Source organism: Benincasa hispida, chromosome 6 (assembly GCF_009727055.1).
Source record: "Benincasa hispida cultivar B227 chromosome 6, ASM972705v1, whole genome shotgun sequence".
Classification (NCBI taxonomy): domain Eukaryota; kingdom Viridiplantae; phylum Streptophyta; class Magnoliopsida; order Cucurbitales; family Cucurbitaceae; genus Benincasa; species Benincasa hispida.
Window position 1 is genome coordinate 36,618,878 of NC_052354.1, and position 11,980 is coordinate 36,630,857.

The 11,980-nt window shown below is 34.1% G+C and overlaps 1 protein-coding gene and 1 long non-coding RNA gene across 2 annotated transcripts; both read left to right on the top strand.

Moving 5' to 3' along the window:
• Positions 1-293: 293 nt before the first annotated feature.
• LOC120079672 lies at positions 294-1,369 on the top strand. The gene is made up of 5 exons (XR_005482310.1): positions 294-452; positions 626-732; positions 878-1,009; positions 1,090-1,173; positions 1,263-1,369. It is a non-coding gene; the product is annotated as an uncharacterized LOC120079672 (long non-coding RNA).
• Positions 1,370-9,258: 7,889 nt separating this feature from the next.
• On the top strand, positions 9,259-9,948 carry LOC120079469. The gene is made up of 2 exons (XM_039033664.1): positions 9,259-9,623; positions 9,694-9,948. The coding sequence occupies exons 1-2, from the start codon at positions 9,498-9,500 to the stop codon at positions 9,919-9,921; spliced, it is 354 nt and encodes a 117-aa protein (XP_038889592.1). The 5' UTR covers positions 9,259-9,497; the 3' UTR covers positions 9,922-9,948.
• Positions 9,949-11,980: the final 2,032 nt, after the last annotated feature.

An 11,980-nucleotide genomic window follows, 5' to 3' on the forward strand; every position in this document is an offset into this window, starting at 1 on the left:
AATTTAACTTTCCATTTGAAAAATTAGCAAACATACTTTCCATTTGTAAAAATAGGTAGTCGGAATAAAAAATAAATAAATCAAGATATTAAAAGTCGAAACTATCCCTACCACATAGTTACAATGCTTAATAAGAAAAAAGACTAGATACAATATAATTATTCTCACCCAAAAGTACCATTATGCTTTTAAAATCACTGCAAATTTATCTTCTAAAAATCTAACCCTACACTGTTTAAATCATCATTTTCTCTTCCCACGTAACTTTTCCTCTTCCCCATTCTAACATTTCCTCTTCCCAACCCTTCCATCTTCGAACTTCTGCTCCATAGGAGGTCGACGACCGTTCTTCAAGCAATCAAAACCGTGCTGCCGTCCACGCTCCACCCGTCGATAGGAGGTGCTCCGGCCGGATACTCTTTATTCTTGAAATCTTCCATACTAAAACAAAGGTTCACATACATGCTCTTCTGTACCCATGCGAGATTTTTATATTCAAAATATCTAATATTTGTTTTTTTTTTTTTTTAGAAAACTAAGATTCATACCAATTTTTAAGGGATCACCAACCGAAAATATGTACCCATTTTAAGAACAATATCTTGTTTTTTTTTATTATTAAAAGGGATAGTAAAAGAGAAGATAAGTAGTGACCGATTGCGTGCTGTCGGGATAATTGGAAGAAAGCCAAAGAAAATTGGATCAGTCCACTCTTTAAGTAGTGACGAGGAGGTACATTTGTATTTTCAATAAGAAGGTTGTTTTATGAATATTGCATGCGATAGATTATAGAAGCAATTTTATATAATCAAAGTGTAATTATTTAGTTGTAAGTTGTATAAATAGAACTATTAATTGATTGTTTGCATTGATACAGATACCAAATAACACAATGGAAAGTCTTCCAGTTGAAAGAAATAGTCAGAAACGACAATCTAAGAAAAGAGAATAGAGTGGAACGATCCTTGATGTAAGTGAAACACCTAAAAGGACAAAAATAAATTTAAAGGTAACTGACGTTTCATACTTCTTCATATAACAATTATTAAATAGATGCCTTGAAATCATGTGTTTGTTGTTTTTTTACAGAATGTAAAAGTGCCAATAAAGGGTAAAAGAAAGACAAGATTAAGTGACATCGACAAACATGAAGAAGATATTGAAGAGAAAAAGGTATGAAATAATAGAATTAGGCCGAATTATGTTCAAATTGAATCATTCTAATATGAAACTAACACTGGATGAGACAATGGAGGAAACAGAAAATCAAAAACACACATAAGAATACGTTGAAAATGATAGCAATGAGGAGGTTAAAGGACCACCAAATAGCAACGAAGAAGTAACATCACAGCCAGAAGACTCCACCATTGAAGAAAACAAATAAAAAAAGGTAATGTTTCTCAAGTTAATCCATAAAATAGTTTGATGTATATAAAATTCTAATGTTAATCCTTAAAGGCAATCATTAAGAAGGGGAATGAAAAAGGAAATAAGAAAAAATAGGAAGCTCGAAAAGTTATTATAGATGAAGAAAGTAGTGAGGTTTGTACTATATACAATATTTTTTTATTATAACTAACATAGTACCGTTGTATGTTTTATGATGAAAACAATATAATTATACCTTAATGATGTAATGTGACTGGCTAGATGAATATAAATTTAAGTCGTGTTTTGATACGTTAGTTATGATAAAATATAAGGAAGGATAATATAATACTGTTGTATGTTTTATGATGAAAACAATATAATTACACCTCAATTAATCTATCAGATTAGCACATTCCTGTAATAAAACCAATGTTCTGTTGAATGATATATTTATCAAACCTCTAATATAATATAATAACGTTATAATTTTATAACAAGTGTTTATTACGGGTTTTTTTAGGATGCATTGTATTAAATGCCAAAATCAAAGTGGGATGAACCCGTATAGAGAAACCTACTAGAAAAATTAGAGGTAATTGAGGTACTCAAGGAGAGACTTGTAGGACCTACCCCTTCTAGAAAAGTTTAAGGAAACTCCATTTGGTCACTTCCTTGACTTCTCTATAACAAACCAGTCTTCCCAAATGTTGGTGTACTTGATTAAGAGACAATGCAAGCCTAGATCTTCCTCACAATTAAACTTCTTCATAGGAGGTAGGGTGTTAAAATTTGACCTTAGAGAATTTGCTCTAATTACAGGCCTAAATTGTGGACCTTTGCCTAACATAGATAGGGAGAAGATTAAAGGGGATGGTCATATTAGAGATTTATATTTTGAGGGAGAAAAGACAGTTGTGAGAAGGTTTGTCAATCTAAGCTTTAAGGTTAGCAAGGGTGGTTCTGATAGTGACCAACTAAAAATGGCCTAGTTATATATCTTAAAGAGTTTCCTTCTGCCGAAATAGGATATTGTATATGTAGACACCAAACATATCTTGATGGTGGTCTTCTTCCAAGAAGATAGCATTCGTTGACACAAACATCTTATTCTCACTCGGATCATAGAAGTATCCACCCCTCGTTTCCTTGGGGTAGCCTACAAAGAGACAAACTTTCAAACGTGGTTCCAACTTTTTAGGGTTAGCCACTAGCATGTGGGCCAGACATCTCCAAATCCTGAAGTGACGTAAACTACCTTTATGGCCTCTCCATAGCTCAAAAGGTGTTTCAGAAATACTCTTTGAAGGAATGTTATTCAAAATATAACATGCAGCCTCCACTGCAAGTCCCCAAAACGAGTCTGAAAGATGAGTATAACTCATCATAGACCGAACCATGTCCAACAAGGTTTTGTTTCTCCTTTCTGATACACCATTCTGTTGAGGTGTACCTGGGGCCGAGAGTTAGGACCTAATTCCATGTTCTATCATATAGTTCTAGAATTCGAGGTCCATATACTCTCCACCACGATCAGATCATAGTGTTTTTATCTTCTTATCTAACAAGATTTTAACTTCCCTTATACTTCTTGAACTTTTCAAGGGCGTCAGACTTATATTGCATTAGGTATAGATACCCATATCTTGAATAATCATCTATGAAATAGATGAAATATTCATACCCATCTCGAGCTTTTACACTCATCAGACCACAAAGGTCTGAATGTATAAGCTCTAATGTTTCCTTGGCTCTATAACCTTTTCCAGTAAGAGGTCGTTTGGTTATTTTACCTTCAAGGCATGATTCACATACCGGTAATGAGTTTTCTTCTAAACCTTTTAGAAGTCCACATTTCACCAACTTCTCAATTCTATTGAGGTTGATGTGACCTAACCTTAGATGCCAAAGATGGACCTTTTTTTTAGGAGAAACCTTTGGTCTTTTTACAGTTGTTGCTATTCTGAACATTTCAGTATTAAGCAAGACTTTTATGACTAACGGCCTTAGTACATATAAGTTATTTTCCATTGAACAAAAACTAATGTCCATACCATTCATGAAGATAAATACTTTATTCTCAGAAAAGGAGACAGTATAAACTTGTTCAATCAGACAAGAAATCGAGATTAAATTCCTCTTGATATGAGGAAGTACATAAACATTATCCAGTAATAGATAACGTTTCTTGTCCAACTTCAGCCTACCTACAGCAATAGCTGAAACAACCTCATCAGTACTGACTCGAAGAGTCAACTCTCCATCTTCCAACGGTTTCTAGGAACTAAATCCTTGGTAGGAAAAACTTACATGATTAGTAGCAAATAAATCAAGTATCCTGGCAGAATCATCATTCTCTACCAAACACGTCTCCAAGACAAATAAATCACATTTACTGTCTTTAGACTTCTTTCTCTTCTGGAGAGTAGTGGGATCATTACCAGAACCTAAATAAACTCCAAGTTCCATTTCAGAGAACACTTCTCGTCGATGAACTTTTATAGAGTTAGCAACAATTGCTTTCTTTTTTAGTCTTTTGACATTCAAGAAAGACTGAAGATTATCTTGAGAATTGACACTACTGGTTTCTTTGTCATCCATCCCTTTTTGCTCAAAAAGTGAGAACTAACGTTCAAACAATTCTTGCAATGAGTCCATGATCTTACGTGCAATGACCATGTTCTCAACCCTTTTGGCCAAGCATCAGGTATGCTAGCCAAAATGTGAAGTCAGGCCAACGAATTAGCCTTCATCCACACTTCATATGCATTATGAACATTTCACGGTGCATCAAGGGTCGAGACTCGAGGACACTCCTCAACCATGACAAACTTGAGGTCGTTTACCACAAAATATGTTTTAAGAGACTCTTTCAAATGTATGTAATCGGTCAAATTAAAAGAGACAATTAACGAAAAATCATACATGTTGCTGAAAAACAAACACATTGATCTACATTAGACTTTAGCAAATACTCTTGAAAACAAAATCCAATTTGGTTTAGCAAAAACTAAATGAATCCCGTATGACATCTAGTTTGCAATGACGTTTCAATGGTTTAGGACAAAGCCACCGAAGGGTAGTCAATTTATCCCTCCTCTGTATTAAGACACTCTCAACCAGTCATTAATACCAAAACAACTTTTGTTCCTATAACAACTAACCATCATTGATTTGATCAAGAAATCATTAACTTGCTTAATAATTTCCCGTAAGTGTGACCTTTTATTTTAGATCCTAGAGTTCTGCCCCAAGCAGCCAACCCGAAGAGAAAAAATCCGATTGGGGCAAAAACTAAATCGACCATATCCATTTCTGGATTTCATCTTGATATTGACCAACTGCACAAACCATCCAAAGGAGGACGCTTCCAGGGCACCATGAGGTCGTGCAAGAAGATCTCACAGTGCAAACCAATGAAGGAGACCGTAGGACATGTTGACACACATCCTTCACCCACTTACTATAAATACTCTATTCGTCCACCTTGATATTGACTCATACAAATACCATCCAAAGAGGGATGCTCCCAAGGCACCACGAGACCAAACATGAATCTCACGGTGTGAACATTAAGGGAGAAACGTGAGTGGAATTGACATATCATATATATCTTTTCCTCCCACTGAGTATTTTATAACCTAGGGTTTAGTTTACTTAGAAAAAACACGGCTAAGGATTTTAACTAAGTGACTTTTTAGGTTTGCCTAAAAGTAATGCTTACTTTGAAAAGTTTAACAACTTTTGATCATCATTTATTAAACTCTTTAATGAAGTCTTTGATCAACTGTTGCATGCTTACAGTAAATCTATCTAATTCACCTTTCCAGGTAGGTTTTCAGGTAGGGGTGTTCCATTTCCATCAACTTAAATACCCTAGCCTTGACAGAACCAGCCTTAGACAAAAGGTCTCTTTTAGATAGATTTAGTACAAATTTAATCTTTTATGGAAATCAATTTAATCCTATTAAACTGATTTAAAAGATTAAACTTAGGTATCTAATCTCATTAAAATCATGAACTTAGGTCTATCTCAATCAAATTTTAAAACCCTTTTAAAACATGAGTTCATCTAAGTTCACATGCAACTCTTTCTTATTGATTTTAGTTCTAATTTCTATTATAACACTTATAACAGGAAACAACTAAAACCATCCACAATACAAAGCAACACATACAAGGCATTCATAACTCTTATAAATAAACCTAAGTGTCATGCTCCATGCATTGCTCATTCATTACTACTGATATATAACACTTATATAACAAAGCAATGAACCAAGCATACATGCTCTCATACACCCTTATACTATAACTCTTATAATATGCTTAATGATGCATGAATATGCTTAATGAATGCATAAATATAACTCTTATATTTCATGATGCACGAGCATGCTTTCTTGTAATTTCATCATGCCAATTACTATATTATAACACTTATAGTATATAATGCATGAATAAAATGCATAACCTAAGGTGGGTTTTAAAAACTATATGTCATACACTATGACATATGAACAAACATACATCTCATTTATATTAAGTAAAAGTTGATGAACCGGGATAATTAGCCTAAAATTCTTAAGAATAAAGCTAACTATTACAAATAGCAACGAGTCTATCAGTTCAAATAGGGGAACTGGGTCTTGAACCGTTCGCGTGAAGATCGTGTCTCCTTGATTGTGTAACAAATCCTTGTGATCGTCTAGCGTCACTGTATGAGCATAAACAATCGTTTAGCAACGATCGTGTACCTTTGACTATGCAATGAAGTATAAAGATCACGCGATCGTGCAACGCGCATCATGCAACGCAAGCCTTAAATGATCAAGTAGACAACAGCTGCAGTGAAGCATAATCGTCTAAACGATCGCTGAGCAAGCGTCAGGTATCGTATACTGGGTGATCGTGTAGCCAGTGACTATGCGATAAAGCATGCTGAGCTACACAATCGTTTAGTGTGCGTGCCTATTAAACGACGAGCATCAAATACTCTACGCGATCGTTTACCTCAAGCGTCCATGCGAACGAGCAACCAATGCTACACGATAGAGTAAACTCTTTACCCCATCGTTTAATATTAGTTATACGATCGTTTAGTAAATACTACACGATCGGGCAGAACTTTTCTACACAATCGTTTAGCCTGGGCTACACGATACGACCAACCTTTGGTCTTCTTCCTCGATGAGAACTGCATCTCCATGCTTCGAAACTTCATCACGAATGACTCAAACAACTTCAAACACTTTGAATACAGACTCGATTGCTTGTTAATTATGCCCAAAAACATAGGAGCCCTTACAATTTAACACTTTGTAAACTTAAAGAAAGCTTTAAATAGAGGCAATCATCCTGTAAACATCCATCAATACATCCACAAACACATTTAACTCTTAAACCCATTGCAGAACAAACTTAAAACCCACCACAACTGTAAAAGAAGTTCAAAACAGAAATGGAATTTTGAATATGAGAACAACCTGTCTCTGATACCAATTGAAGGAAATTACAAAACAGAGATCTCCATGAGTAGCGGAAGTGGATCGTTCTAAATTCCAATTTGAATGAACACAATGATTATAATCTTAAATGGAAACAAATAGATTATGCATAATCAGAAATTACACATGCTATAAGATGATACAAGGGATAAAGGATGCATACCTTTGAAGAACCATTCTTCAAGTATCCCTCAATCAATCTCCAATGCGTCTAACAATGCACTCAAACGCAACAATTGGAATAGCCAACAACACGAACACAAACACAGCCTCCACGAACGTCTGAATGCTCCTCAAACCCAATTGACTCCAACTCGATTCACGAACGGATGTAGAACACTATTGAGGAAGACAGGAGGTATGCGATCGAGTAAGTGAGAGATAAGAACACTGTCTATCGTATAGATGAAGTACTTGATCGTTTAGTAAATGAAGCCTATCGCATAGACTTTGCTACTCGATCGTGTAGCAACGATTGTATAGTCAACTCTAAACGATCGTTTATGCTCTCAATGGCTATCGCTTAGTAAAAACTATTTTTACTTAATAGCTTTTTGACGTGAGAATTTTTCGAATGAAACAACTATTAAATTTTGGAAAATAATTTTCCTTTTATCTCACGGTTACCATAAAACTTTCAATAACCTCCCACTCAAATCGGTTATTAGAGAAAAAGAATTAATTATCATACAATTAATTTATTATAAATAAATATGATAACCAATTTTTCATGTTATATTTATAACCTATAGTTTTAATATTTCATAAACCATAGTTCTTTTTCTATTTTATGGTACTTAATATCAATCATATTTATATTAATTCCTCCAATTAATGTATCTCATACATTAAATCAATTATATCACATATATTTGAACTATTTAATTATATCACATATAATTAAACTTCCTCTTGTTAATTTGTACACTTCAAACTAACCCAAAATCTTATTCTCAACTTGAATCCATTGAGCTACCAAGTGGACCTCATGACCTGTAGCTTGAAGCTCCAACGGTACGTGAATAACTTACTAAACTCTTTAGTCACGAGATCCACCATTCGTTAACTACCGGACACTCCACTAAAGACCGACAATTACACTCTTCGCACTACAGATATATTTTTGTGTCCATATAACCAATCAACAGTGCGATGACCCTTCACAAATCACTCGTAAGTACAGTTGGGCCAATTTACCATTTTGTCTCTGTAGTTACATCTAACTCTTTAAGTACCAGTGATTCCTTTAATGAACAATAAGTCATAGTCCTACTATGGCTGAGTCCTCTCTTCCAAAGAGAGGGTGTGACCACTATGTTCAAGACCCGAAATCAACCTTTAAGGGAGTAATTTATCTACTTACCCCTACTTCAGGGAAAAAGTGAATTCCATCTTGTGTAACTAAGTTCCTAGCTCCCCAATCAGTCGAATCCCCAAAAAGGTAGGCTTGTTGAGTTAGCAATCTGGCCACTCTCACCCATACTAATCAAAGGACCGCCCTCATAGGCAGGAGTTTCCAACTCACTCAAGATTAAAGTCATGTCACCTATGGTCATTTTAGTGAAATGTAAATCCCAATTATCAATGACGTTATATAAAGAGACTAATCATCTCGTGGTTCGGTCTTATACAAACTCTTTGTATAGGACACCCCCACTCGTATGTCTCCACATGAATGGTCAGGATCAGACCATTTGTAGCACTTTACAACACTTGTAAATATCTACAAAACGGGTCGTATTCGTAGTGCAGTGTCACCAGAATAAGGTATCCCTCATTTATTCTTATACTATAGACCATTTAGGTTATTACTTAAGGCATGATCCACTTGTATGTCTCACATACATGCTTAAGTTTACATTAAATAACCACAAATCTTAGTTTATTGGATATGAGTAAATGCAAATATAATAACATTTATTTTATTAATAACAATGTTTACAAACTATGAGATCACCAGGAGAATTAGGACACCAATCCCAACAGAGGAACTTTTTAGAAATTATCCTTGGGGTAAGTTGGTCTTTGACCTTCTGGTTGATGTGATGCATAATGCCATATCTGCTAAGTGTGCTACAAGATTGACAATAGGAGGATTTGTATTCCCAATCCTAGCATAGGCATACAAAGTCATACCTACCCTTAGTACTGGACAAAACTGCTTTGCAAGGAGAGTTAATATGAATATGCCAAGAATAATAAATTGGGCTGCTGATAGCCAACCAAAATAAAAGGACTTGAAGAAGAAGGTTTTCGATTCACTCGAGGTAACATTGAATTACATATATATTGCATAACAATCTAAGTAATAAAATGTTTACTAACAATTTTTGTCTCTTCATTATGTTTTGTAGCTTGAAATTTGTCCACTCTTAGCCACTCCAAAAGAAATGAAAAACGTCATGGTCTGAGCCATTCCTTGAAGAAGAGAAAAAAGTAGTTCAAGAAGTTTAGTTGGAACTTCAAAACCAAAAACCAAAAACGCATGTAGTGGACCTTACAATTAATAAAAGCCTACACAAATCAATGAACACCAAACATATTACAGAGCAACTAGAGAGGATGGAGAAACATCAAGAGATGACGAATCAAACAATCAATGAAAATCAATAGGTCCTAATGAAGAACCAAGACTCCCTGAGGCAACAAATGATTGAATTGATGGATAAAATGAACCTGATATTGGAACAAACGAAAAGAATGGAGGAGCATGCATATACTCAAAATACCGGTGAAGTCTTTATGGTACGTTCTATAATTACAATGTAGTTATTTAATCCATACAAAAAGTTGAATAATTCTTACATACAAACAGGTGGCATTTGAATTCACAAAGACACTGGATACTATGGAAGATGATAAAGGAGACAATCAAGACAATCCAAATCTTAATATGGCTTGTGGCGTTGAAAAATTAAAGTCAAAGAGAGATGATGAGCATGAAGGAGGTGGAAGAACAGGGAATAGAGAACGGAAAAACATATTGTCTAATATGGTAACCCAACAACCACAGGAATCTAAAGTGAAAGAACCAGAAGAGTAAAAAATAGAACGGAAAGTAAACACATGCTACAAGGTAATAAAATGTCAATGAACTGAATTTTATAGTTTAAATCCTAACAATACATGATATCTTGTGTACTGCTTATGACATGTAATAGCCTGCTGAAGATCCAGACGATATAATCGACAATGTCATAGATGAGTAGGAGGTATATGAAAGGTTGTCGAAACACCAGAAGGGAAACTCTGTTATGAGGGTATAAAAAGATTTTATTTTTAAACTGTATGGTTAAACTTGTTACAAAACGTAAAATTAATAAAAAAAAGTTTAATTTACCTATTGATTGGACAATTGTTAGTCCATCAACATATGCAACAAGTAGATTTTGTTCGTCGATTGGAGTGCAAGCCTCGATAGACCCCAAGAATAAACAGGTTAAGTATAATAGAGCACGGTATTAAACTTATAGACTCTGTACCCTACTAACATATAATTTCTATTTGTTGAAAATCAAAGGTCAAAAGAAGGTTGGATATGATTGACCCAAACTTGAAGTCAACACAAATCATCTTACGACATATAAGTTTTTATAATTAAAGTGTAATTGTATATAAATGCTACTCTTGAAATAAATAACAATATTATACTTACTAAATTAATTATTTATTGTTGATAGTTGGGGACGACTATAGAAGAATTAGAGAAGCAAAGAGAGGAAATGGATCGACGTAGAGCTGCAAAATCAACCCCATTGAAGGATGCTACAAATGCATAAATTACTGGTATATGGATTGATGCAGTGAAGGGCAATATGCCAAAAAAAAATCTAAAGAATATGTTGACGAGAATGACCCATCCTTTGACCTTTACTTGAGTCAGGCGTAAAAGAGTGTGATCACTGATGAATATACCATTTTGGATTAAAGTTTCCTAGAATTTGAACTTCTAAACCTATGTTTTTTGTTTAGACCAACCTCTTAATTTATGTTTGAAATGACTTTTTAATTACAGTTAATGCATTTTATGGTCCTGTTATTTTACTTCCTTTTAATTATCCTACAAATGAAGCGAACTGAAGTCTATAATTTTATTTACATATCTAGTCATTCCTAAATATTGATAAAAAGTTAATTTGAATTTGATAAATAATAGTCAGTCAAAACTGATAATTAAATTAAACAATCTAATTTGACAAATAACTATAGATAGTTTAGAATGGTGGCCAATATTTTATAACATTGTACGTCGTTCAAAATTATGTACAAATACATTCGAAAAAGGCATATCATGATTGAATGAATGAGCAAAAACATAAATCATTGAGGAAAAGAAAATCTCTATTCATAGATTCCTCGAGTGGAAACCAAAAACAAGAAAAGTGTTATGATTTAAGCATTCCCTAAGGTAGGAACACAAAGATCATGACAGGACTGAAAGATCTTAAAGTAGTGATAATTATAGTGTCATACACATTTAAAAAGTAACGTTTTATACACTGTTATATATGATTATGTTGTAACAAAGAGATGTGAAAACGTTAAATAGTGATAATTACAGTCTAACTAAATATTGCAAAAGTATGAGGAACAACATATAAAACATAGTAATAATAGATGAAAAAATTAACATCGATTAAGAAAATAACAAATTTTTTAAGTACTTTAAACAAACAAAACTATTCATAAATGTTCAGAACGAAAATATGAGGTAAAAGAAAGAAAACAACTAAAAACTCAAACTCAACAAGGTATTGGATTTTTACATGACCTACGATTATGACTTATACTACCACAATGAGTACAACGTACTGTTTTTCTATTCTCTAAGCATGATGGGATTCTCTTTTTCCCAGGTCTTCCAGCCGGGCGTTTGACTCGAGGAGAACGAATGGGGTCATCATTCAAATTGCAAAGACTTGAAAATTGTTGCACATTACCAATCGATCATGTTTTCTTGCTATATAATGAAATTAACTTTGAAGCATGATAGAAGTCATGAGTGTATGACCCCAATCCAAGGTTTCTACGAGACAAAGCAATGCAAGCATGGGGACATTGTATAAGGTATAGATCCCAACAACGACACGAACAATTGCAGT